The 27,702-nt window shown below is 47.7% G+C and overlaps 1 protein-coding gene across 2 annotated transcripts; it reads left to right on the forward strand.

Moving 5' to 3' along the window:
• The first annotated feature begins 754 nt into the window (after positions 1-754).
• Positions 755-26,577, forward strand: WTIP (WT1 interacting protein). Of its 2 annotated transcripts, XM_061387938.1 has the most exons (8): positions 755-1,444; positions 7,296-7,397; positions 19,635-19,702; positions 19,860-19,922; positions 20,090-20,220; positions 20,998-21,049; positions 21,736-21,804; positions 25,232-26,577. In XM_061387938.1, the coding sequence occupies exons 1-8, from the start codon at positions 778-780 to the stop codon at positions 25,370-25,372; spliced, it is 1,293 nt and encodes a 430-aa protein (XP_061243922.1). In that variant the 5' UTR covers positions 755-777; the 3' UTR covers positions 25,373-26,577. The 2 variants fall into 2 exon arrangements, with proteins under 2 accessions (XP_061243922.1, XP_061243921.1); XM_061387937.1 differs by lacking the exon at positions 20,998-21,049.
• Positions 26,578-27,702: the final 1,125 nt, after the last annotated feature.

A 27,702-nucleotide genomic window follows, 5' to 3' on the forward strand; every position in this document is an offset into this window, starting at 1 on the left:
GTCTCGGGGTCAAGTCAGGCGAGATGCTGCGGCGCAAATGTCAGAGACGCGCAGTGGTCTCCAGTGTCCTGGGGTGGGGGGGTGCTGTGCTTCTGCCCAAGGCCAAACTTGTCCGGCCCAGCGCTTGAAACCGTGGCGGCGCAGGAAAGTAAGATGGGGGAGGATGTGGGAAACGTCTGTCAGCTGCTCATATTTCTCTGGCCTGGACTGGGGGAGCCGCCTCTTGCTCAGCCTGCTGGAATACGGGACCTTTCCAGCGGCCCGACGGTCGGGGCGCACGACGGAGGCCGGGCCCTCACCGGGCGCCACACACAGTTGGCCGCTCCTGCACTCGAGGGCCAGCTCCAAGCCGCACGGCCCGGCGGCCCAGCCCAGCCCCCGCGCCCCTCCGAGCTCCGGGCGAAGCGCGGACAACGCGGCTCCGCCGCCGCCACTCCCCCCACATTCCAGAGGCCGCAGCGCCGTCTCCTTCCTCGCATTCCTGCCCCCACAAAGGAGTCCCTCCGCCCCCCGCACGGCCGCGGGGAGGAGGGGAGGCGGCCCGGCGCCGCCGAGCGCACATTCCTCCGCCGCGCGCGCCACCGAGCGTAGCGCCGCGGCCCCCGGACCGCGCGTGGCCGGCGGAGCGACCCCGGGCCCGGCGCCGGCCCCGCCCCGCCCCGCGCCCAGGGGTCCCGGGGCGGGCTCCGGGCTTCGGGCGGACGATGCGGCGGCGCGGCCGGAGCGGCGGCGGGAAGCGGAGGCGGAGGTGACGCGCCGGGGCCGGCGGGCCGGGCCATGCAGCGCTCCCGGGCGGCCGCGGACGAGGCGGCTCTGCTCCTGGCCGGGCTGGCCCTGCGGGAGCTGGAGCCGGGCGGCGACTCTCCGGGCCGGGGTCGGCGGGGGCCGCGGCCCGGGCCGGCAGACGAGACGGCCCAGGCGTTGGGCCGCAGGGGGCAGGGCGGCGGCGGCCCCGAGGCCGGGGTGGACGGACTGAGCCGCGGGGAGCGAGGCCCGCGGCGCGCGGCGGCCCCAGAGCTCAGCGCGCAGCCGGCGGGCAGCCCACGGGCCAGCCTGGCTGGCTCCGACGGCGGCGGCGGCAGCGGCAGCGCCCGCTCCAGCGGCATCAGTCTCGGCTACGACCAGCGCCACGGCAGCCCGCGCTCGGGCCGCTCGGACCCGCGCGCGGGCCCCGGGCCGCCGTCGGTGGGCAGCGCCCGCTCCAGCGTGTCCAGCCTCGGCTCCCGCGGCTCGGCTGGCGCCTACCCGGACCTGCTCCTGCCCGGTGCCTGCCCCGCGCCGGCTCGCTCCCCGGAGCCCGCCGGGCCGGCCCCTTTCGCTCTGCCTTCGCTCCAGCTGCCCCCGGGCCGGGAGGGCGGCCCGAGCGCGGCGGAGCGGCGGCTGGAGGCGCTGACCCGAGAGCTGGAGCGGGCGCTGGAGGCGCGCACGGCGCGGGACTACTTCGGTGAGCGAGCTCGGCCGCGCCTCCCGCGCGCCTGGGCACCGGGCCTCCGCTCTCCTCGTCGGGGGTCGAGGACGGCCTCCGGGTAGGCGGCCGGCTCGGTAGAGGAGAGCGCGGGGTGGGCCGGGATGCGAAAAGCGCGTCTCCCTCCCGAGGGCCTGGGAGCCGGCGACGTTTGTTCCCGCAGACTGTGTGTGTGTGTGTGCGTGTGTGTATGTATGTATGTGTGAACCACCAGTTCTGGGGCTTGTGTAGGACAGTGGCTTAGCGTGTACAGTGTGTATGTGAACCACCAGGTCTGGGGCTTGTGCAGGACAGTGGCTTAGCCTCTGGGTCTCCGGGCCCGGAGTTCTGGCACTATTAGGGGATGCGTTGCTCCTGAGAGAAAAAGTCATGTTAATAGGCAGAATAAGCTATTTTCGAATAATTTCTTCTTAACCCTCGGTACTTGGCTTCAGCTCATCGTACTTGGTGCTTTGTGATCAGCCGAAGCTATTTTAGGGCCCCGCGGTCTCTGAACAGGGCAGAGAGGCACAGGGCAGGGAGGGAGGCGGCCGGCCAGATACCACCAGAGCCCACCTGACCTGAGGCTTTGATAATGGTAGCGGCTGGAGGTAGAGGCCTAGGGACGGGAAGTCCTCCCTGAGTGGGAGGGAACTGATCTGGTCACACTGGGCTAGGCTGTGTATATGGGATGTTTCCCAAGGGAATCCTACTTCACATCATTTGCAAAGATCATCAATCTCTGACAGCCTCCCTTGCCCAGACTGACCTTGGCCCTTTGATCCCATCCTTTGGACAACTCTTGGGACTCTTAGGCTTGAGGTTCTGAGAAGAGGCTTGGGGAGGGGCTTCCGTCCCTCCTTCACTGATAAGCAGGCACCTGGCTTTGGAGGGGGTGGTGGTTATCATGTCTGGGAATGAGGCCCCTCCTGGGGTTTGTCTTTAATGTATTCATTCCAGCTGGCAGCTCCGGACTGCCCTGAACTGGATCTTGAGAGAGAAGGAGGTTGTAGACGACTAGTCAGTAGGAGCATTCCAGCCAGAAGGAAGAATGTGGGCAGAAGGAAGCAAGTAAGGAAGTGGACGGTTCAATTAAGCTCCCAGGGTTTCAGCCCAAGAGGGGTCAGGTGGTCAAGGGAGTGTGTAGCCCACAGGGATGTTCTGCCTTTGGGAGGGGACCTGTTGATCTTTGAGCATCATGGTGCGAATTTGTGGTTGGGTAGGTCCCGTAGCTGCTGTCAGACGGCCTGGGAGCAGGGTGGTGACTTAGGAAGCTGTTGTCTGTCATACCAGGTAGGTGCTAGGAGCAGAAGCGGAGTGCGTTCTGAAGATAACAAGTTTCCAGCACTCTCTACCGGAGAAGCTACCCCTTTTCTGTCCTCATTCACTGCAGGGCCTGGGCAGGGGTGTGTTATCTGGGCTTCTGAAGGTACTACTGAGCTTTTTAATTTCTTAATTATATCTTTTTTATTTTTAATTGGAGGATAATTGCTTTACAGTGTTGTGTTGGTTTTTGCCTTACAACAGTGTGAGTCAGCCATAGGTATACACGCCCCCTTCCTCCTGAACCTCCTTCCCACCCCCACACCTTCGCGTCCCTCTAGGTTGTCACAGAGCACCAGATTGAGCTCCCTGTGTTATGCGGCAGCTTCCCATTATCTATTTGTTCTACGTGTAGTAATGTACATGTTTTGGTGCTACTCGCTCAATTTTTTCTACCCTCTCCTTCCCCGGCTGGGTCCATAGGTCTGTGCTCTGTGTCTGTGTCTCTATTCCTGCCCTTCTAATAGGTTCATCAGTGCCGTTTTTTCTAGATTCCGTATATATGCGTTAATATATGATACTTGTTTTTCTCTTTTGACTTACTTCACTCTGTGTAACAGCCTCTAGGTCCATCTGCCTCACTGGAACTAGCTCAAATCCATTCCTTTTTATGACTGAGTAATATTCCATTGTATATATGTACCACAGTTCTCTATCCATTCATCTGTCGATGGACGTCTAGGTAGCTTCCAGGTCCTAGGTAGCTTCCAGGTCCAGTGCTGCAGTGAACATCACTCCTGAGTTTTTGTGTGAAACTGAGGTGGCCAGGCCTGGGCAGGTAGTGGGAGAAGTGAAGGGGCTAATGGATCGTCCTCTCTGAGGGGAACTGCTGTCACATGGGAGTGGGAGGTGACTGATGATATAGGGGTTTTTTTGCACCACATGGCATGGAGGAATCTTAATTCCCTGACCAAAGATTGAACACACACCCTCTGCATTGGAAGCACTGAGTCTTAACTACCAGACTGCTGGGGAAGTCCTGCTCTTCTGTGTTTTTTTTTGAGAGAAGTCAGATCTAGGTTACATTTTCCTGATTTTTAAAAATATGAGCAGCTATTTACTTGAACTGCTAGTATCTTACTGCCTTTATTCCACCTTTTAGAGCTATAAATGTGGTAGTTTCATACATGTCAACTTGTATGAAAATAATGTAACATTTTACAAGAGGAAGTCTGCAGGTGGCATAGCTCAAGTGACCTCTGATAAACGTCACCCTCAATGTGTTTATTCCTCTCTGTCCATCCCTTTTTCTTGGCCCTAGAACCCACTCACCTCTTGGCCCTTCTCTGTATTTCATGAGCATCTCTTCTGACCAGGTTCTGCTGTCATGAGCCAGCTAGCAGCTTCAGGAGGGTTTACTCCTGGGTTTACTCCACACCCTGGATCTGCCTCAGCTCAGCTGTCTTCAGTTCTGACTGCAGCCTGCATCTCGCCAGGACCTCTGATTCCTCTAATCTCTGCTCTGTAGAACCCTGGCTCTGATCAGTGCTGCAGCCCCCTTTTCAGTTGCTGTACCAGGCAACAGAGTCGTGGTCTTCAACCTCTTCAGGGTACCGCCTATCACCCTAAGCCTTGGTCAGCTCCCTCTTTTAGTCCCTGAACAGCCTGCCTCTGTCCTCAGTGTATTTTTATTAAAGTGGTGCAAGCTCATATTAATAAAAAAAATCAAAACAGAACCAAAAAGCAAATAATAATAAGATTATAATTTCCCCTCTTGCCCATCCTTCTGTTCTGCTTTCCAGGGGCAGCTGACTTCTGTCCCTTTCACTGTATATTTTGGTAACTTAGACAAAAACAAGGTCAGGTTTTCAGAGTTGATTGACAAGAATGAAGGTGTGAGGGTGGGTCATTTTCACTTTAGAAAGATAAGTCTGGCTGCAGTTTTGGAGGTGGATTATTGGGGGCCAGGATGGGATGCTATAAGGAGACTGTTGAAACAGCAAGTGGAATGAGAATTGATGATGCTGAATCAGACCAGTGGGAGCAAGGGGAGGGAATGAAGTCTATAGTAGGGAACACAGAAACTGGATTCAGAGTTGGAGGTGAGAAAGACAGGGTAGATCTGGATACTTCCCTAAACCTGGCTACACAAAAGTGCCGTTTCCTGACCAGGAACCCAGAACTCTGTTCTGGGCCTGCGGTGGTCTGGGAGGTGGATCGGTGGCTCGGGAAAGGAATCTGGGCTGGGCAGAGTGCCAGGAGCCTCGGCAGGAGTGAGCAGTTGGGAGCAGATGGGACTTCCCCGGGAAGACGGGGTAAAGCCACGTGTGGAGACCTGCAGACGTGGTGTGTTTGGCTTCCAAATTCTCAAAACATGAAAGTTGATGATTTATTTCTGCATGGAAAGTTTTCATATATAAATCCAGATTTCTAGCTTTTCTGGAAAAATCAGACTCTCTAGCAGGGCTGGCCCTGCCTTCCCACCTGGTAGCCGTCAGTGGAGCCAATGGCTGTGACCTCCCCCGGCCATGGCTCTCTCCTCCATTCACCTGGGGCCTCATAGCTACTTTTACATTCCTGCCTGGTTTGAGAGCATCTGCACTGACTGGCCCTTTCCTGGGGAGACTTAGGCATGGGAGGTCCAGGATGGAGCAAGGGAATGCCCAGTAGAGTTGGGAAGAGAGAAGAACCAGAAAGCCAGGCAGGTGTAGGTCATATCCTGGGGACCTGAGAGGAGGGGAGGCCCCTGCTGGCAAGATCAGAAGAGGAAGTCCATAGAGCTCACCGTTAGGAAATGAGGGGGTGTGGACTGAGCTTGCTTTCTTGACTGAAGGGAGAGGGAGAACTTTCTAGTCGTAAATGCTGATGGAGGTTTCTTCATCTGAAAGAGGTGGGAGAGGCTCAACCATGCTAAATGTTAAGCAGAGAGATGTGATGAAAAGCAGGGGGGGAGGGGTGAGGGCAGTGTGTCCTGAAACTGCCAGAGGACTTAGGATCCAGGGGGCCCATCTTAGGCCCTTTATGGCCTGGGAGACCTTGGGTGAGTCTGAGAGAGAAGCTCTGGTGTCTGGGTTGGCCACCTTCCTTCCAGGTCTCCAGGTGGGCTGGCCAGAGAGTCCCTGAAGCTCATGCTGGCCTTCGCCCTGGCACTGCTGGTCACCCTTCTCTTTACCATCCCTCCCTTGCCTGCTTAGCAACCCACACTGGAGTGGTCCCCAAGTCCACCTAGTTTTCCCTGCAGAGCAGCTTTCCTCCAGTTTTTCCTTTAAACCTTTGCTCAGATATCACCTTATCACTAGGGCCTTGTCTGACACCCTCTTTAAACTTTAAAAATCACACACTCAGACATATTCCTGTTTGTTTTGGCCACACTGCGAGACATGTAGGATCTTAGTTCATCGACTGAGGATCAAACCTGTGCCCCCTGCATAAGAAGTGCAGTCTTAACCACTGGACAGTCAGGGAAGTCCCTAGATATATATATATATATTTTTTTTTCTTTTAATGTGGACCATTTTCAAAGTCTTTATTAAATTTTTACAGTGTTGCTTCTGTTTTATTTTTTGTTTATGTTTACTTTTTTGGCGCAAAGCATGTGGGATCTTAGCTCCCCCACTAGGAATCGAATCCACACCCCCCCGCACTGGAAGGTGAAGTCCCAACCACTGGACCGCCAGGGAGGTGCCCCCAGACATACTCTTAATCAGCCTTCTTTTCCTCCAAAGCACTTTTTTCCACCTGAGATGTGACTTACCTGTTGTTGTCTGTCTCCCTCCACAGGCTCCTTGGGGGCGGGAATTTGGTGCCTCGCAGGATCTCTGGCACCTAAACTATGTGGGGCATCAGTATCCAGGTGTGGACTGAACAAGAGATTAAACTGACATTATCGTTCAGTGAGGGAGGTGTGGCTGGGAGGGTCAGGGCTCTGCCCTTTTTGTGTCTGTGTGCTCTTCATTCTTTTTGGTTCATAGACAGCAGAAAGGAATTTCCCCCAGTCTGATAGCAGGTCAAGATGAAGGGGCTTAGAACAACTTTCTAGTCGTAAATGTGTCCTTGTAATTTTGATGGCACAGACAGTGTCACTTAGCTGTGACTTGCCAGGTGCGCTGCTAAACTGTATGAATCTCAGACAACAGCAGCAAAGCCTAAGTAGTGGTACCCTTGTGTGTGTGTGTGTGTGTGTGTGTGTGTGTGTGTGTGTGTGTGTGTGTGTTGCTCAGCCATGTCTGACCCTATGTGACCCCATGGACTGTAGCCTGCTAGGTTCCTCTGTCCATGGAATTTTCCAGGCAAGAATGCTGGAGTGGGTAGCCATTCCCTTCTCCAGGGGATCTTCCAGACCCAGGGATTGATTGGGTCTCCTGGATTGCAGGCAGATTCTTTACCATCTGAGCCACCAGGGAAGCCCTGATGGTACCCTTACTATCCCCATGTTAGCCACTAGTAATGGAGCCACGGAGGACTCTGGAATTTCCCTTGCCCAAGATCATATGACTGGGCAGCACTGGGACTGGGAGTCAGATGCATAGCTGTTCAAGTCCACAGTCATGGTGCTAACCGCTGCTCTTTCCTGCCTCTTCTTCCATAGGCATTTGCATCAAGTGTGGGCTTGGCATCTATGGAGCAAGGCAGGCATGCCAGGCGATGGGGAGCCTGTATCATACTGATTGCTTCACCTGTAACTCCTGTGGTAGGTAACATCTCTGTTTCCATCCGTCTTGCACTGTGAACCCCCTTGTGCCTAAGCTCCAGGCAGATGGATCACCCAGCTCTGGCCCAGGCTGGAGTGTGGAGGAGGCTGAGTCATGATGCCTTTCCTTCTGGCTTGGTCTGTTTGAGGGCCCTAGGCTCCTGGGAGGGGGATATGTGGGGCCAGGGAAGAGCCTTTTGCTGGTCATAGGGAAAAGCTGCCCCTCTAACCCTTGTTTTTGTCTTTTTTTTTTAACTGTTTATTTTTTGCTGCTTCAGTTCTCAGTTGTAGCGTGTGGGGTCTTCGTTGTGGTGGGTGGGCTCTTTGCTGAGGTGCATGTGGTGCGTGCGCTTCTCTTTGTTGCGCCTTGTGGGCTCCAGAGCAGCAGGCTCAGAAGTTGCAGCACTGGGCTTAGTTGCCCCAAGGCATGTGGGATCTTAGTTCCCAGAGCAGGGATCGAACTTGAGTCCTCTGCATTGGAAGGCAGATTCTTAACCATTGGACCACCAGCAACGTCCTAAGATTTTTTTTTTTTTTGATGTGGACAGTTTTTAAAGTCTTTATTGAATTTGTTACAATATTGCTTCTGTTTTATGTTTTGTTTTTTTTGGCCACAATGCATGTGAGATCTTGGCTCCCAACCAGGGATCGAACCCACATCTCCTGTGGTGGAAGGGGAAGTCTTAACCACTGGACCACCGGGGAAGTCCCTGAGCCTTGGCTTTGGAACCTCTGTCCTGAGCAGTGTACTGATGTCTCCTGGCTGCCTGGGTGGGGCTTGTGGAGCCAGTGATGTGCCTTCTGCCTGCCTATATACGGGGCTAGTATTTTTTTCCCTAAAGTTTAATTTTTGTCCTGATTTTACACATGGTATAAAATATGAACATCATTTAACTTAAACAAAGTTATAAAAAGTAACTATAATCCAACCAACCTAATAAATCTACATTCTTGATGTTCTTATTGTTCTTTCATACTTTGCCCCTGAGCAGACATCTTTTATTTATTTACACAAAACATTTTAGTATTTTATATTATGAAAGTGAAATATGTGCCTAGTCTTAAGTCAAATAGTCCTGAGAAGCAATGTTTGCAATAGCAAAAAACCACTTATCTTCCTACCCCTGGTATCTTTCACTTAGTATTTTTTAGCAACTTCTTCTAGTAGAAACCTCCATGTTCTAACAGTGTACACTGCTGTTTCTTGATGTATCAGTTTTAGAAATGATTTACTTGGGTTTTTTAACCATGTTTTACTTGAGTTTGCTGTCGTCAATGAGGAATAGATTCTTTTTTTATAATTTTATATGTTTCTTTAGTTTTGGCTGTGCTGGGTCTTTGTTGCTGCATGGGCTTATCTCCAGTTGAGCAAGCAGGGGCTGCTGTCTAGTTGCAGTGTGCAGACTTCTCATGGCGATGACTTCTCTTGTTGCGGAGCTTGAGCTCTAGGGCGTGTGGGCTTCAGTAGTAGCAACTCCCAGGCTCTAGGGCACAGGCTTAGTTGCTCTGTGGCATGTGGGATCTTTCTGGATCAGAGATCGAACCTGTGTCTCCTGCATTGGCAGGTGGATTCTTTACCACTGAGCCATCAGGGAAGCCCTCAGAATAGGGGGTGTTCTTATACTGACTGTTCCCCCTTCTCTCTTCCCGTCTTCTCAGTATAGTCATCATACTGCTACTGCTACTGCTAAGTCACTTCAGTCGTGTCCGACTCTGTGCGACCCCATAGACGGCAGCCCACCAGGCTATCAATAAACCAGGTTTATATTACTATATTATGTGACTTTATAAATATTATTTACTGCAGAGCTAAGAATTACACTGTGATTATATCTCCTTTGTTCTGTAGTCATTTACTTTTCCTGGAGTTTTTTCTTCTTTAAACTTTTTTTTCTCCTTGCATTGTCTTGGCTTTTATCTTCAGTTCTTTCCCCACCCACCCCAGATGTTCCATTGTAGCAGGCATTCTTTTGAGTTCCCCTCTTGGGAGTCCCTGGCCTCTCTGTAGTCTGAGCCAGCAGTCCTCTGAACCCCTGTGGAGTGTTCATTCTGTTCCTTCATGTTCCCATGTATACACTTTGGATTGAATCCACAGTCTCCATAAAGCTTTCAGCTGCAGGTAACAGGGAAACTGCTGAGGAGGCTTGAACTCTTAAGAGTATTTCTTTTTTTTAAAAAAAAAAAACAAACAGGTTTTTTTTTTATTTTTTATTAAGCAAAAATTTTAATTAACCAAGAGTTCATGTCTTATCATTTTTATCCATCATTGTGTTACTTTATAAATGGCTTGAGAATTATCCGTTCTTTGGTATATTCTATGTGTCTCCTTTATTTGAGTAATCAAGATGTGTCTGCATCTGAAAATAAGCTTGTATGATTTTCTTTTTTTTACTTTACAGTATCTTAACTCAGTGAACTGGGAGCCCAGAGATAGGACTGGCTTTAGGCTGGGAAGGATCTAGAGGCTCAGGTCCTAAGAAAAGCTTGTCTGGGTTTCCCTCGTGCTTGGCTTTATCCTTAGGGCAACTTCTCTTATGAAACGTCTGAGGCAGCTTGAGACTTCCATTGCCACACCACTGGTCTGAAGAAAGAGTGGGCATTTCTTCTGGTCATGTTTTTGGGGTAGAGACACTTCTTTTCCAGAGAACACCTAGCAACAATCTTCTTGCATGTCCCTGGCCAGATCATCTCACACATGGATTCCTGAACCAATCCCTGTGGCTGGGGGGAGTGCTGTGATTTGACTTTACGTGCCTGAGTATGGGAACCAATATAAGGGAAGAAGAATTAGCTTTATACTAATCAGGCCCACCCGTGGATAAGGGGGGTGAGTTCAAGTTTCCCTTAAACACAGCAAGCTGCCTGAGGTAAGGCTGGATACTGAAGACAACTTGGATAAGTAGGGAAGACTCGAAGCTCTGAAACCACCCAAAGAGTGTCCAGCGTTTTGCTTTAGTTCTCTAAAAAAGGGCATGTGGGAGGTACATTTTCCAAATTCTGGTGTGTCTAAAATGCCTTTATTCTACCCTCACAATTAATAGTTGACCAAGAATAGGCTTCCAAACTGGAAATAATTTTCACTAAGCATTTTGTTCAGCGTGTTTTTTTGTTTTTGTTTTTCCTTTGGGCTGCACCACATGACATGTGGGATCTTAATTCCTCCACCAGGAGTGGAGTCCATGGCCCCCTGCGGTGGAAGTGTGGGGTCTTCACCGCTGGACCACCATGGAAGTCCCTCCCTAAGCATTTTGAAGTTGTAGATTTATCTTCCAGAAGCCATGGCTCCTAAATTTTGATGCCATTCTGAGTCTTATTTTTGTGTGTGTGATCTGTTTTTTCCTTTTGAGAGTCTCAGGAAGATGGCTGTCACTGCTCTGGCTCTAATAGCTTCTGGAAAGGGCCATGAACTGCACAGTTCCAGGGAGTGCCATTTACATAGATGCCACAGGAATGGTGCCCTTGGAATTGTGCAGTGCAGCAACTGAGCTTTGGATACTTTATTTATGTTTGGTGTAGGCTTTGTGCCATTGGTTGTGCTGGGCGCACACACAGAGTCCCATTAGACTGGAGACTTGCCCTTCAGTTCTGGGAATTTTTTCTTGTACTATTTATTTTATTTACTCCTTTTTTTCCCCTCTTGAATTAAATTCAGCAGTGTATGAATCAAGATAATATATTATGACCAAGTTGAGCTTATCTGAAGAATACTTGAGTATTGTTATACAGTATACAGTAGAAAACTCATTAATGTAACTCACCTCATTAACAAATTAAAGAAAAACTTTATGATCGTCTCAATAGGAGTAGAGCAAGAGGTCAGTAAAATCTGACATTCACATTTTTAAAAATAATTTTTGTTTATTTATTTTTGGTTGTGCTGGGTTTCACTGCTGCGTGGTTGCTCTCGTTGCGGCAAGTGGGGGCTACTGTAGTTGCAGCGTGGGCTTCTCGTTGCGGAGGCTTCTCTTACTGTGGAGCACAGGCTCTAGGGCACGTGGGCTTCAGTAGTTGTGGCTCCTGGGCTCTAGAGCACAGGCTTAATAGTTGTGGTACACGGGCTTAATTGCTTCTTGGCGTGTGGGATCTTCCTGGATCAGGGACAGAACCCATGTCTCCTGCATTGGCAGGTGGATTCTTTACCACTGAGCCACCTGGGAATCCCTGACATTCAGTTTTTTTAAAAGTTTGTATATTTGTTTTATTTTGACTGTCTCAGGTTTCAGTTGCAGCAGCAGGATCTTTCGTTGGCAGCGCGTGGACTATGTAGTTGTGGTTCGAGGGCTTAGTTGCTCTGTGGCATGTGAGATCTTAGTTCCTCTATCAGGGATTGAACCCACGTCCCCTGCGTTGCAAGGCAGATTCTTAACCACTGGATCACCAGGGAAATTCCTGACATTCAGATTTTAGCAAGTTAGAAATAAAAAGGAACTTTCTCAACCTGGTGAGAGTTGGTTACTAAAAATCTATGCAAATATCATACTCAGTGGTGAAATATAAGAAAAATGGACCGTTAAAAGAGGAAAGGACAAAGCCTACAATCATATCTTCTGTTCAGCATTGTACTGAAAGTCCTAGTCATTGCACTAAGATGAGAAAAATAAATATACCATATTCATGTAAATATTTATGAATATATCCATATTCATGTACTATTGAACATGGGTATATTCAATGCCAGTTTTTAAAAATTGATCTACAATGCATTGTAATTCCACTTAAGCAGGTTTTCATGAATTTGCCAGGCTAATTCTGTAATTTAAATACAAGACCAAAAGGCTAAGAATAGTCAAGATGATCTTGACAGAGAGTAAGTTGGGCAGGCTTCTACTACCAGGTGTCAATATATACTGTATAGTTGTGTTAGTAATTTCATGTGGTACTGGGGCCAGGATAGACAAATAGACCACTGGGACAGAGTGGAGGCTTTAGAAACAGACCCGTGTCTGTGTGAGAACTTAATTGATGATAGAGATGGCATTGCAGATGGTTCTGGGAAAAGTGGTTATCCATATAAGATAATGAAATTAAACCCAAGTGGATCAAATACCAAAATGTGTAAAGAAAAACATGATAATTTTAGAAATAAATATAGAAAATTACCTCTATCAATATTTTGGTTAAGAAAGTGTTTTTTTTTTTTCCCCACTTATAAAAATCACCAAACTTAAGAAGAAGGGATTGACAAATTTGGCTACATTAGAGTTAAAAAACTGGATTTGTTAAAAAAAGACTGACTGTGAAGCATGTGGGAAAACAAACCATATACTGCCACAATCATGACTTCCAAGGATCATTTTCCAGAGTATTTAAAATATTTGACATATCAATTAGGAAAAAAGTACAGATAATTTAAAGTGTTCTTTTTATAGTTTGATGGGTATAGGTATGAGTTTTATTTGTCTGGGATTCATTTTGACTCCTGAATCTGAAAACTGTCAATATGAGAACAGTCTTAGCTGTTTTCAAAAATTTCCTTCTTTCCCATTGTTTCTATTATTTACTTATAAAATTCAAATTAGAAATATTAGTCTTTGTCATTCTGTTCTACTTTTCTCTTAGCCACTCCTTCATATTATCCATGTCTCCTCTCCCTTTGCTGCGTTGTTTCATTTCTTCAGATCTGTCTTCCAGAATCCGGAGTCTAGATCAGTGAACTTTCTTGTCAGCTGTGTGTAGCTTTAGTATGTGTGGGTGGTTACCACAGGATACAAACCCATTTATAATCCCACGGGCAGTATATGAGAATTCCAGTTTTTCCTTATTCCTGCAAACACTTGGCATTGTCTTTTTAGCCATTCTGGTAGAGGTAGAGTGATATCTTTCTCTTTTTTAATTAATTTTTTACTTGGAGGATGATTGCTTTTCAAAGTTGTGTTGGTTTCTGCCATACTGGAGTGATACGTTGATGTGATTTTACTTTGAATTTCTCTGATGAATACTGATGACTCATAAACTCTTTCATGTATTTGTCGGTCATTTGAATGCCTTTCTGTGTAAAGTACCTGTTGAGTCTTTGACCCATTTTATAAACAATTAATTAATTAATTTCTGGCCGTACTGGGTTTTCACTGCTGCGTGGGCTTTCTCTAGTTGCGGCAAGTGCAGGCTACTTGTCACTGTGCTGCGTGGCTTCTCATTGCAGTGGCTTCTCTTGTTGCGGAGCACAGGCTCTAGGACACGTGGGTTCAGCAGCTGCGGCTCTGGGGCTATAGAGCACAGGCTCAGTAGCTGCGGTGCCCAGGCTTAATTGCTCCATGCTGTGTTGGATTTTCCTGGACCAGGGGTCAAACCCCTGTCTCCTGCATTGGGAAGGGGATTCTTTACCACTCAGCAACCAAGGAAGCCCCTTTTTGCCCATTTTTAAATTGGGTTGTTTGACTTTTTCTTAATGATTTCTAGGAGTTCTTTATGCATCTTGGATAAAAGTTTTTTGTTGGTTATATGTGTTGTAAATTCTTTTCCTCACCTATTCTTGCTTCATTATTTTTTTCCTTTTTGGCTGCACCTCTCTGCTTTTGGGATCTTAGTACCCCACCAGGGATTGAACTTGGGCCCTAGGTAGTGAAAGTGCAATTTTAAACACTGGACCACCAGAGTTTTCTAGTTTGTGATTGTGGAAGTCTGTCTGTGGGAATTCATTGAGGTGTGTGTTGAAGGTGCATTCTCCTAGGGAATTTTTTTTTCCCACTTAACCAACAGGACAAATTTTATGAGGGAATAATTCCCCAATAAAGTTGATACAGTTCTAAATTATAAGATGTTTTCCAGAAAACTTAAGGAATGTTTAAAAATGTATGAGCAGGGGCAAATATGTATTTTCTGAGAATTTTTATTACTTATGGATTTGTATTCATATAACGTATTGCAGTACCATCATTATTCTTTTGATGCACAAATCGTCTCAAATTTGGCCAGAGAAGTCCCTTCCCACTGGCTCCTATGTCCTTTTGACATGTACCCACTTTGTTCTTTGAACATTTCTTTACTTTGGCACAAGATATACTCAGTTTATCTTTGTTTTCATTTTTAATTGAGTACAATTTACATATTGCTTAGCAAACAGATCTTAAGTATATAGTTCAAAGATTTTGCAAAAGTATGTACATTTATACAACTTACACCCCTAACAAAGATACAGGGAAAAAAACCGCAAGAAACTGCTGTCTTCCCTTTTCTCCAGTTGATCTCCATATGATTCCCCCATCACATCCTTTCAAGCAGTGTTCTAATTTCTACCACCATACATTAGTTTTGTCTGTTCTAGAACTTCATTTAAACGCAGTTAATAGGTACTATTTTCTTTCTTTTTTTACAGTGGTCCCCCCCCCCTATTTTTGCTGAGCATTTTTGTTTTAAATCCATGTTGTTATATGTATGAGGAGTTCCCTCCTTTGTGTCACTAAGATTCTGTTGTATGAATATATACCACACTTTGTTTTTCCATTTAACTGTTGGTAGATACTAGGTTGTGCTATGAACATTCTAGTACAGGTCATTTGTGGACAAATGTTTTCATTTCTCTTGGGTAAATTCCAGGGAATGGAATTTCTGGGTCGCAGGCTAAGTGTATGTTTCATTTCATAAGAGACTGCCAAACTATTTTCCAAAGGGGCTGTATCATTTTAAACTCCTACTCGAAATGTAAGAGAGTTGGGTCATTCTACATATTAGCCAACAGCTGGTACTTTAGTCTGTTTAATTTTAGCCGTTCTAATGGGTGTGAAGTGGTAGCTCACTGTGGTTTTAATATATATTTCCCTGAGAACTAATGAGGTTTAAGCATCTTTTTTTCCTGTTTCTTGGCCATTTTTTTCTTCTTTTGTGAAGTCTATTCAAGTCTTTTGCCCTGTTTTTTTTTTTTTTTAATAATTTTTAATTTTTTTACTCCCTTTTTGTTTTTAAAATTTTGGCCTTGCCGTGTACCATATAGGATCTTAGTTCCCCACCCAGGGATTGAATCTGCAACCCCTTCACTAGAAGCTTGGCGTTTCAACCACTGGGCTGCCAGGGAAGTCCCTCTTTGGCTCAGTTTTTAAATTGGGAGTTGTCTTTTATTGTTTAGTTTAGTTCTAGGAATATGTATGGTAAAATTTCTTTTTAGATGTTTTGTGAATATTTTCTTCAGGGTTTTTTTGTTTGTTTGTTTTATGGTTATTATTTTTGTGACTTAAATTTTTCTGTCTCCCTTTAAGTCATGAAGATAGTCTCCTTTGTTTTTTTCTAGAAGTTTTAGGTCTCTCATTTTTATGTTTAGGTTGATGACTGTTTCATCTTCTGTGTGGTATGAGGTAAGGAATTGAGTCTTTTTTTTTTTTTCCATATGACTGTCTGGTTGTTTCAGCACCATGTGCTGGAAAGACTTTTGCTTTCCCACTTGCATGTTTCTTGAAATATTTATGGGTCTGTTTTTGGACTCCATTCTGTTCCACTGATCTTTTTGTCTCTCCTTACCAGAATATTACACTGTCTTGACTTCCGTAAATCTTAAAATAGATAATGTTAGTCTTCTTGTTTTGTTGATCTTTTTCAAGATTATTTTGGCTATTCTAGGTTCTCTGTATTTCTATATAAATTAAGACATTGGAAATCAGTTTACACAAAAGAAAGAGTGCTGGGAACTTGATTGGGTGGCACTGAATGTGCAGATCGATTGGGACAGAATCAGTATGAGAACATTTGAAGCATGAAGATGGTTGTCAGGAACTGTGCAGGGTCTGAGAATTTTCCCCATGTGCAAGCTGACAAGTTAGCCTGCCAGTGTTTCATGGGTGCTGGCTGGACACGACCCTCCTGGGGCAGACACTCACGGTACTGCAGGCAGTGTGAGCGTCACGTTTGCATTGGTTCTGTGTGCTCTCCTTAGTCCCACAGTGGTGAAGTGGATACCAGGTGTGTGCTGCATGTGCAGTGGGTCTGTATGTCATGGCTGAGGAACCCTGAGCTTAGGGATCCCCAGGATTTTATAATGGGCTGCCAGCAAACCTGTCAGATTCTTCTCCCAGAGAAGCCCATTATCTTTAATAGATTGAACAGCAAACAGACTTGCCCTCTGCTTCAGAGGGAGATGCTGTCTCTGTCTTCTAAGCAGTTTGCTCCACAGATATCCTTGGAAAGATAATCCAGAATGAAAGCTGCCAGCCCTGTGTTTGAAAGATGTGTTAAGAATGGAATTGGTCCAATGGAGAACTGTCTTCCAACAGTGGTATATCTATTTATTAGCTCTTTTACAGTTTTTTCCAGCAAGCTTTGGTTTTTCTGAGTCAAATCAGACACATCTTTCATTATACTCCTTAGTATTTTATGGTTTTTCTTCAGATGCTATTATAAATGTATTTTTAAAATTGTATGTTTATTTTCCAATTACTTGCTGCTAGATTATAAAAATATTTTTGGTTTCCATATACTGACCACCTTTACCACAACTTTGCTAAAAATACTGATTAGTTTTAGTACGTTGTTTTTGTATATTTCTTATGATTTTCTATATAACAAAATTGTCATCTGTGTTTAAAGACTTTTTTTTTTAAGCAATAATTTTCAGTTCACTAGATGAAACAGACTTGCAACATCATCAGCAGGAATGCAAAATAAGCCATCTATAGCAAATGATAAGGATAATGGGCAAAAAGGAAAAAGCATCCGTTGGAAAAGAAGCTTCTCTTGAAATAAAAAATCAAACCATTATTATAAAGGAATTTACCTAGAACTGCTATGTTTCCCCCATCCCATTTGCTGGAAGTCAACAAGAGCATCTAGCACTTTATGTCCCTGTCAGAGAAGGCAGACCAGAGCATCCTAATGCAAAAACAGACAAAAAAGAAAATCCCTAACCCCTCCCCTACACCACAGAACTGTAACTCCAGAGTTCAGATTCAAAAAGGAGAGTTCACTATCTAGCACTTTTAGTATACTGTTGAATCCTAAGGGTAAAAGTGGAAAAAAAATTAACTGTTAACGTCTGATGTTAGCTGTGGGGCTTTCCTGGATGTGCTTCATCAGGAGGAGGAAGTTCCCTCTTGTTCCTGGTTAGGGGTTGTCATCTCCTGACTAATGGGAATGCCTCTCATAGCTGCTGGCAGGTCTGCTGGGGCTGTAGTTTGGATTTGACAAGTGTGCCTTTTTCTTTTAAAGTTTTTTTTTTTTTTCAATTTATTTAAACTAAAAAAATACCACATCACTCATTTTTCTCATCCCTAACCCCCTGCATCTTGGAACAGCCAAACTTTTCTCTGTATCTATGTTCTTGTGTGTGTGTGTGTGTGTGTGTGTGTGTGTTTTAAAGATTCCCTGTATAAGAGAGGTCATAGTGTATTTGTGTTTCTTTGTCTGACTTAATCTCACTTAGTATATAATACCTTCCAGGTGCACCCGTGTTGTGGAAATGACAAGATTTCATTTTCATTCTTTGTCATGGCTGAATAATGATATTCCATTGTGTGTGTGTGTGTGACAATTTCTTTATCCATTGCATCCATCAGTGGATACTTAGATTGTGTTCATATCTTACTTATTATAAATAATGCTGTAGTGAACATAGAGATGCAGATAGCTTTTTGAATTAGTTTTCATTTTCTTTAGATAAATTCCCAGAAGGGGAATTGCTGGATCATATGTTAGTTCTATTTTTAATTTTTTGAGGAACCTCCATATTGTTTTCCACAGTGGTTGTACCAATTTACATTATATTCCCACCAACAGTGTATAAGAGTTCCCTTTTTTCTACATATTAACCAACACTTATTATTTCTTGTCTTATTGATAATAGCTATTCTAACGGACGTGAGGTCCTTTGTTGTAAATTGATCGACTATATATATGTGTGTTTATTTCTGGGCTTGCTATTCTGATTCATTGATCACTGTCTGTTTTTATGCCAATAGCATACTTTTTAATTACTACAGCTTTGTAATACACTTTGAAATCAGGGAGCATGATACTTCTAGCTCTGTTCTTTTTTCTCAAGGTTGCTTTGGCTATTTGGGATCTTTTGTGTTTCCATATAAGTTTTAGGATTATTTGTTCTATTTCTGTGGAAAATACCATTGGAATTTTGACAGGGATTGTATTGAATTGATAGATTGCTTTGGGTAGTATGGACATTTTAATAATACTGATCTTGCAATCCATGAGCATAGAATATCTTTCCATTTGTTTGTGTCTTCCTCAGTTTCTTTTATTAATATCTTACAGTTTTCAGTATACAGGTCTTTTACCTCCTTGGTTAAATTTATTCCTAGATATTTTGTTCTTTTTGATACAATTATAAGTGGACTGTTTTCTTATTTTCTCTTCCTGATAGTTCATTATTAGTTAAAGCAACACAAACAACACATTGTTATGTATTGATTTTGTATTCTGCAACTTTACTGAATTCATTTATTCTAACAGTTTTTGATGGAGTCTTTAGGATTTTCTGTATGTTTCATCTGCAAATAGTGATAGTCTTACTTTGTCCTTTCCAATTTGGATGCCTTTTCTTTCTTTTTCTTGCCTAATTGCCCGGGCTAGGACTTCCAATAATGTGTTGAATTAAAGTGGTAGAAGTGGACATCCTTGTCTTGTTTTTGATCCTAGAGAAAAACTTTTTACTTTTCACCATTGTATATGACATTAGCATGGGCTTCTTATATATGTCCTTTATTATGTTGAGGTATGTTCCCTCTGTACCCATTTTATTGGGAGTTCTTGTTATGAAAGGATATTAAATTCCATCAGATGCTTTTTCTGTATCTATTGAGATGATCACAGGATTTTTATCCTTTATTTTGTTAATATGATACATCACACTGATTTGTGAATGTTGAACTATCCTGGCATCCTTGCAATAAAGGATACCTTTTTTTTTTTTTAATATATATTAGGCTCCTTTACCTGGTGAGAGTTGTAGTTCTAATGTTTTTAGATTAAGAAATTCATTCTGCGAAGTCTGCTCTGAATTCAACTGAACTTAAAGCAGATGTTTTTTAAAATTATCAGAACTTCAATTTACATTTGATAAACAGGTCTTCATATATTTGTATGACAACTTCTTGTGACAGTTTTGTCAACAACATATTCTTAATTTTTAAAAACTATTAATTAGTGTAATGGTAATAACATAACATTAGAGGGAAATTTAAAAATTTGTCTGAAGTCCATTTCTCATCTATTGGAGGAGGGTGCTGAGAAATGGCAGCAGAGGCATCATCCCTGGTTCCAGTGGTCCAGGGACCCCCTTCTCTACCCTCATCCTTGCAGGGAGACGACTTCGTGGGAAGGCATTCTACAACGTGGGTGAGAAAGTGTACTGCCAGGAGGACTTCCTGGTGAGTGAAAGCTGTGCCCTGGCTGGTGCTGTGGGTGGGAGCAGGGGCGGGGACCCTCCTGAGTCTCATGGAGACCCGAGGCCAGGAAGCAGATGCTGGCTGGGCAGTGAGTGCCCCTTTGTCATATAACATCCTGGATCCTGTGTCCCCCTCCCAGTACTCCGGGTTCCAGCAAACGGCTGACAAGTGTAGCGTGTGTGGACACCTCATCATGGAGATGGTGAGAACCTCCCCCAGGCTCCTGGAGCCCCTCTGACATGCGTGGAGTCTGAGGACCCCACCCTTTCACCTGTTGGAGACCTGCCAGGGGCTCAGAGCCAGCGTGTCTTCTGGGGGCTGTGCTGAGCCTTCCACCTGCACTGACCCTTCAGTGCCTCCTGCCCCCAGATTCTGCAGGCCCTTGGGAAGTCCTACCACCCAGGCTGCTTCCGATGCTCGGTATGCAACGAGTGCCTGGATGGGGTGCCCTTCACTGTGGATGTGGAGAACAACATCTACTGTGTCAGAGATTATCACACGTGAGTAGCTGGCACTGAGGAGCAGTGTGACTCCCGTGGTTCCTCTGCCCGCCCTGGGAGCATTTTTCCAGCCTGCCTGTCTGTGTTCTCCATTCTTGGCCTGTTCACTTCCTGCCTCCACTGTGTGCTCAGTGGTTGAGGTGAGGCACGGATCTCTGCCTGGAGCCATCTGTCTCGGTTCTCTCCTCCCCTTGCCTTTGCCTACAGCCCCTTCCTCCTAGGGGTGGGAACTCTCAGATGCCCCACCTTATGTCTGTCTGCTCCAATGACCAGGCCAGGACTTTTCTGCCTGGAATGGGAACCTGGGGTCTCTGCAGAGTCTTTTTCCTGCTTGTCTGGTACCCATGTGACTAGGCAATCCATTCTTCCTTGCTGTGGCTCCAGGCTCCGCTCTCAGACCTCTGGTCCTGTGCTGCTGCCTTGTATGGGGGTGGTGCTAGGCATTGGTTCCTGGTACTTGGTGTGGAGCCAGGCTTTGCAGGGTCTCAGCTAGGAGAGACCCAAACGTGGACATTAGGGGGCAAATACTTAGGAAGCATGAGGAAGAGGCCAGGGGAGAAGCCATCTGGAGGAGGTGATGGGGTGGAGGTGAATTGGGGAGCCACAGAAAAGGCCAGTGCTGAGAAAGCATGGCAGAGAATGCTCCTACCTCACTCTGTCCACACAAGGAGAGGGGGCCTGTTGTTTGGCCACATCATGGGCTACTATGGGTGGACCTGTCCTCGTTCCCTTGACCTCCATTCAGCTGGTCACTTCTGGTTTCCTTTATTTCTCCAGGGTTTTTGCACCAAAATGTGCCTCCTGTGCCCGTCCTATCCTCCCTGCACAGGTAGGAACCACTCACCTGGAGATGATCAGGTGCCTGGCCCTGCTGGTCCTGCCTGGATGGGCCCCAGGTCTTGGGCTGCGGTGGGAGGGACAAGCAGGTGCTCCTGCCCTATTGCCCTCTGGGCAGAAGATGTGTACAGGACGGGGACCACCCAGGGCACACAGGGTACACGTGTTCCTGCATGAGTTAGAGGGACATGGTGGCCCCTGCTTCTCAGCTGCCCCTCCTGCCCCCTCAACTCCATTGCCCATCCATGTCAGGACTGTCCCCCAAGTTCGTGAGCTCACAGCTGAGATGGTGGGTGGAGCAGATGAAGAGAAGGGTGCAGTCTGTGCAGGAAACAGCCTTCGGGGGTGCAGCTCTCGGCACTGGGTTTTCCTCACACGCTGGCTCTGTCCCAGCCTACTGTGTCTGGGGAAGCGGGACTGGTCTTTGCTGACTCCAAAGAACTGATGCCCATGTGGTGGCTCTCATCAGCAAGCGTGCATGCTGTCAGCTGCAGGTGTGGGAGGAGGCCTCCAGCACACGCACATCCATCTGTGTGCACCAACCGATGCCTGTTCCGGCCCCATGGAAGCACCTGTGTCAGTGCTCACACGGGTGTGAATGCACAGCCCCCATGACAGGAGCACGTGTAGGTATGTGCCCACCACACAGTTCGCTTCATACCCTGTTTCTTCTTCCAGGGCTGTGAGACAACCATCCGTGTGGTGTCCATGGACAGAGATTACCACGTGGAGTGCTACCACTGTGAGGTGAGCCTGGGCCCCCCAGAGGGCTGGTGGCTGGGGCAGCCCCCCTCCTACATAGACCTCATCCTCCCTAGGTGTTCTGCGGGCCTACCTCTTTTTAATATTTCTTTGGCTGCACTGGGTCTTAGTTGCAGCAATGTCTAGTTCCCTGAACAGGGATCAGGTCCCCTGCATTGGGATCACAGAGTCTTAGCCACTGGACCGCCAGGGAAATCCCCTACTTCCTCTTTTATGGTTCTACCCCATGATGCCTGCTGCTGCTAAGTTGCTTCAGTTGTGTCCGACTCTGTGCGACCCCATAGACGGCAGCCCACCAAGCTCCCCCGTCCCTGGGATTGTCCAGGCAAGAATGCTGGAGTGGGTTGCCATTTCCTTCTCCAATGCATGAAAGTGAAAAGTGAAAGTGAAGTCGCTCAGTCATGTCCAGCGACCCCATATGCCTGTCCTCCCCTTAGTGAGCTCTCTCCCTCTGCACCGCTCTCCCCCCGACCCCTACCCCGTCCCCCCGCCCAGGATATAGTCTCTCTCAGCCCATTTCTCAGTCAATCAATCAAATTATTTCCTCAGGATGTACAGTGTCAGGGTGTTGTGGATGTAGAGAATAAAGACAGTCTGGAATGGCACCCCACTCCAGTACTCTTGCCTGGAGACTCCCATGGACAGCGGAGCCTGGTAGGCTGCAGTCCATGGCTTCGCTCAGAGTCGGACACAGACTTAGCAGCAGCAGCAGCAGCAGTACCCTCCAGAGAGACAAGTACTCAGGCAGTATTTAACAGGGTCATCACTGCTATCAAGGGGAGTTTTCAGAGCACCTAGGATGCCTTGGAAAATCAAGGAAGACTTTCTTGGGGAGGTGACACTCAAGCTGAGATTTGAAAGACAAATCAGAGCTAGCCAAGGAGGCAAGGAGAAGGGCATTTCCAGGGAATGGAAGCAGAATTGCTAAGGTGTGAAGGTGTGTTGTTTTGTGTCACTGGAGAAGTTGGCAGGATGATGAAAGGTCACTTGACCTGAGGAGCCTGCAGTTATCCTGAGGACAGTAGAGAAGGATCGAAAAGGGATGACATGATGGCATTGGGATTTAGAAAGGGCACTTACCTTGCCATGCAGAGAATGAATGGAGAAGGAGGGGGAAGGGGCTGGGGTTCCCTGAGGACACTGGTGGAGTGAAGGTTGTGACCCTGGGTTCTGGGAAGTAGATGGAGTGTTGGTTAGATAGTACAAGAGACTGGATTTGGTCAGTGACTGGATGTGGGAATTTGGGGGTTGGAAGGTGAGAGTGAGGACCCCAGGAGAATGAGTGAAGGTGAGAAGAGGAAGGCATAAGATGTTCTCGCTTTTGGTAGCTAGAGACATCTGCATGGAGATATCCAGGAAGCAGGTGGATGTGCTGGAGTGTGAAGACTCTGGTACAGGGGTAGGAGTTGGGAGTCATTGGCATATATAGCTCTTTCCTCTCTGATACTCTGTCCTGTGGTTTCTAGTTGCATTTACCTCCCCAAATTCTCAATTAAAGGAGGCCAATAGGCTCTCTTTGAGTACGCTGGAAAATCTTTCCAAGTAGTGTAGTAACTTGGGGCAGTTGTGGGGCTACTTTATTAGTTTCCCTTCCATCACTGGCCTGCCTTGTTTGGTGTTCTGAGTCTGAGAATCATTGTTTCATATTTTTTTGCCCAGCCTTTTTCATTGTTAAAGGCAGAATGGGAATTCCGGTCCTTGCTACTGTCAGGGCCGGAAGCAAGAGTCCCATCAGTCCCATCATGGTCAGGTACATGGCTACTGAAGCCAGGGGAATAAGTGGTCTTCCAGGGAGAACTGTACAGGAAGGAGTTGGGGCTCAGGATAGCCCCAGGAGCTCCTAACATTCCAGGGATGCATACAGCCACACAGGAGGCCTAGAGTGAGTGACCTGATCTGACCAGAGAGGTAGGAGGAAAACCAAGAGTTGGGTTTCAGAGTCCCAGGGAAGAGCAGGTGTGTCCGTGAGAAATCTTCTGTAGGAATCTAGGGTCCATTTGGAACCAGGTTGTGTTGGTGGGGCCAAGTGGCCCAAAGGAAATAGGAATCCTGATGGGAGGATCAAGGAAGGTGGACTGGGGGCAGGCACGGCCTGCAGAGGGCCCCCGATCTTCTAGCAACAGTAGGAGGGCATCCTGCTCTTCTGTCTGGGGACTTGCCAGGTCCCCTTGGGATCGCTAAGGACAGTCCTTAGGGGAAGCTTGATACTGAGAGTCCAGGAGCAGGTTAAGCTGTGGGCAGATCACAGCCAATGCCTCACGGCTGGGAGATGTGGTGCTGCTGTCCCTCTGGGGAGACCCCTGGATGGGAACTGGGGTCTCCAGGCCCCCCTCTCGTCCCGTCTCTCTGGTGTGTGGTGGTTAGTAGCAGGCCCCGTCAGGGGGCTGTGGCCAGGCAGGCCATGGAGGACATCTGGGATCTGAGCTGTTTGGGACATGAGGCTCCATGGCAGCAGTCCAGCTTTGTAATCTGTTAGGGGTGGGCCAGGTATTAGTCTCAGGGCCTTTGGGTAACAAGTGTCAAACCTGCCAGGCTGGAGTTCAGCCCTGAGTGCAGTGAGTGTGACCAAAGGGGCCTCCTTGGGGTAGGGGACAAAAGGAAGGAAAAAGTTGTTCACCTGGTGCCTCACTGTAGCTCACAGCACAGTATCTTCCATGTCTGACCTTTACATTTCCTATCTGTTATTTATTTAAACACGAATCACGTAGCTTGTTAAACAGAGAAAATTAGCCCATAATATATCCTGCAGTGGTAAAATGGTAAGATAAGGGACATAAAACAAAACTCCTTGTTTACTTGATGTTTTCAGTTCTGTTCCATTATCTCTTAAGGCCACTCAAGTCAGCCATTTGACCTTCCCTGTTTCCCAAGGTCACCAATGACCCCCATGTGGGGATCCAGGAGACGATTCTCAGCTGTCACTGCCCTAAGCTTGGAGTAACTGTCCTAGACTCTCCTCTCCTAGTCGCCCTCTTCACTGTGCCCTTAGAACAGGGCTGTTTTTGGTTTGCCTCTTCTATTTTCCCCTGAAATCTGGGCTCTGGTTCTCTTCTTTCCTGTCTTAAAGTTGGAGCTTCCACAGCTCAGCTGTTCTCTTTCCTAGTTATCTGCACTCCCTGTGAGAAACTCCCGTGGCTTTGTAAGAACTGTCACATTTTTATGCTGATGCCCGCATTTACTGTCCAGCCCTGACTCCCAGACTCTAGGCTACTGTCCAACTACCTCCCTCCTGACTCGCTCCTTTGGATGTGTAGAAGTTCTCCAAGTCGGGGTGTCCTAACACTGGGCTCCTGACCGCCTCTCTCCCAAAAGAGTAAAGGCCAAAGTCCTCTGGAGGGTGGGCAGGGTCCTACAGATCGCAGATGCACCTCTCGTTTGCTTACCCTGGAGCCGGGGCTGTGTTCTTCCCTAGGACTGCGGGCTGCAGCTCAGCGGGGAGGATGGACGCCGCTGCTACCCCCTGGAAGGCCACCTGCTGTGTCGCCGATGCCACCTGCGGCGCCTCCGGCCTGGGCCACTTCCCTCACCTGCTGTGCATGTCACGGAGCTCTGAGCCGGGGCTGAGAGCCCGACCCTGGGGTCGTGTTTGTGCTTGCACGAGCCTGCGGTTTTGCGTGCGTGCCCGTGCGTGCGTAGTTTTGCGTTGAAGCGCGCATGTTTTTCTGCGCAGGCGCGTGTTTTCTGCGTTCGCGCGTGTTTTTTTGCGTAGGCGCATTTTTGCGTGTGCGCTGGCGACACGCGACCCAGGTCAGTGCCAGAGCTTTGTGTCAGGGTGGGCGCGGCGGCGGGCTCCCACCCTACCCCGATCCCCACCAGCCACCGAGCTGCTGTCCGAGGGGCCGGCCCCGCGGCGAAGCTATTAATATTTATTCACCGTCTGTGCCTCCTCAAGCCGCTTTTTTTCTTCCGGGCCCTGCCTGCTTCCCGCCCTTCCCCCCACCAGCGGCTTTCCCTTTCGGGACCCCCTGTGCCCGGTAGCCTCGTGGCGGGGGAGGCTCCCAGACCGGCTCTGGGTCGAGTAGCTGAAGATTGCCATTACCACGTGCAGGGGTGTGGGATACACGGCCGCTGTCCTCCGACTGGCCTTGGGGCAGGAGTCAGGTTCCCTGAAGCGAAGGGGTCTGGGATCCCCTTCTAGAGCGCCCCGGGGCTGGGTGTGGCTTGGCAGGCGGGGGTTTGGGGAAGGGCACGTGTATTTGTCTCTTAAGCGCCTTGCCTGCTGGTTGGGTGGGAAGGGTTCGTTGTTTGGGTGGGGTCACTGGAGGGGGTGAGGAATGACCCCCCCTCAGGGAATGGGGCCTGCGAAGGACCCCTGCCTTTGGCCTTTGGCCACTGCGGGTTTTGGTCACCAGGATTCCGATGGGTGTTTTCAGCCGTCATCTCGCCCTGGGCTCCTTCCCAAACCGTCCCATCCTCAGCCTCGCGAAAAGAACGCCTTCTCACTCAGAATTCCAGTCACAGGTCTCGGTCAAGAGAGACCGCGAGGGGGCGCCCTGCCCACTTGTTGCAGGAAAGCACTGTGTATTAGGCTCCACGACAAAAAGCATATGAGTTGACTTAAATTAAGTTTTTCTTTCGAGAATATTTTCATTTTCTTTAAAAGAATATAGTTTTCTTTTAAAACCTTGGTCCACGGTTGTTATTTCTTAGGAGAATCACAAGCTCAAAAATGTCAATTTGTGTAGCATACACTAGTGTTCAAGTGGTAAAAGCATTGTAGTTTGACTATGTTTTTGTATAAATTCCTCTGAAATCTCAGGCTTTTGACTAGCGTGGGGTTTTGTTTGTGTCAGTGTCTTGAAAGCGGTGACCTAATGAAATGTGGTATGTGGAAATGTAGATTTTTCTTTTTCCCTCTGAAAGACACATCAGCATTGGGAAGCCTGGACTTCTCATTCATTCCTAGTGTTGGGTTTGCACTGGTAGGTGGCCCGGGCAGGCCCCTGCGGCTGAGAGACCCCCCTAATCAGGATAACCATTACAGTGATTTTCATGGAATACTTTAAGTCCACTTGTTCCTATGAGAACTGAACCATCTCCTCTTGACTACTGTTCTTATCCATGTGTGAGATGTGGGATCTCTCTTGTAGGATGATTCATCTGGGGGAGCCCGGCTGTAGGAAGTGAAGGTTGTCAGGAGTGCCCATGGGGATAGGTAGGAGGGGAAGTGGCAGCCATCAGCGTCCAGCTAGTGTGAAAACTGGAGCCGGCAGGCCCCCTAGTGGGCGGAGGGTGCAAGTACATGGTGAGTTACACAGAGGTTGTCCTGAGATGGGGAAAGCGTGTGTCTTCCTGAGGAAGGGGCTTCAGAAGGATCAAAGTGGCTTCTTGGAGGAGCTGATCCCAGTGGGGCAGGTGAGAGTAAATTCCTGGGACGGGTGGCTGTTTCTGGCTTTCTCTTCCTTCTGAGCTGGGCTGCTTTGCTTTGTAGCCCATTATTGCAAAGCTTTTTTGTGACTGCTTCCAGTGTCAAAGCTGCTTTGCCCTGGGTTTCTCCTTATTGCAAATGCAGCTTGTATCTTCTCTCTTCCTTTGTGTCTGCTGTGGAGGTGACCCCCACCATTGCTTTCCTCACCTGCTCTATCCTGGTTACTATGCTCCCCCACACAGATGAACCAAGTCATCACAGCATGGAGCCCTCTTCGAGTTCATGTGCCAGACTTTATCAAAAGTCAGAGCCAAGGGAATGCATCTCTGGCTGCTTTTTCTCTTTGGGCTCCAAATACAGAAGCCCTGTATTGGCTTTTCCCATGGCTGGTGACTGCCACCATCCCTCTAGCCCCAGAGCCTTTGCACATGCAGGTCACTCTGCCTGGACCCACTCCCTGCCCATAACTTTAATTCCTGATCAGAACCTTCCAATCTCAGCTACACAAATAAGCC

Source organism: Bos javanicus, chromosome 18 (genome assembly GCF_032452875.1).
Source record: "Bos javanicus breed banteng chromosome 18, ARS-OSU_banteng_1.0, whole genome shotgun sequence".
NCBI classification, from domain to species: Eukaryota; Metazoa; Chordata; class Mammalia; order Artiodactyla; family Bovidae; genus Bos; species Bos javanicus.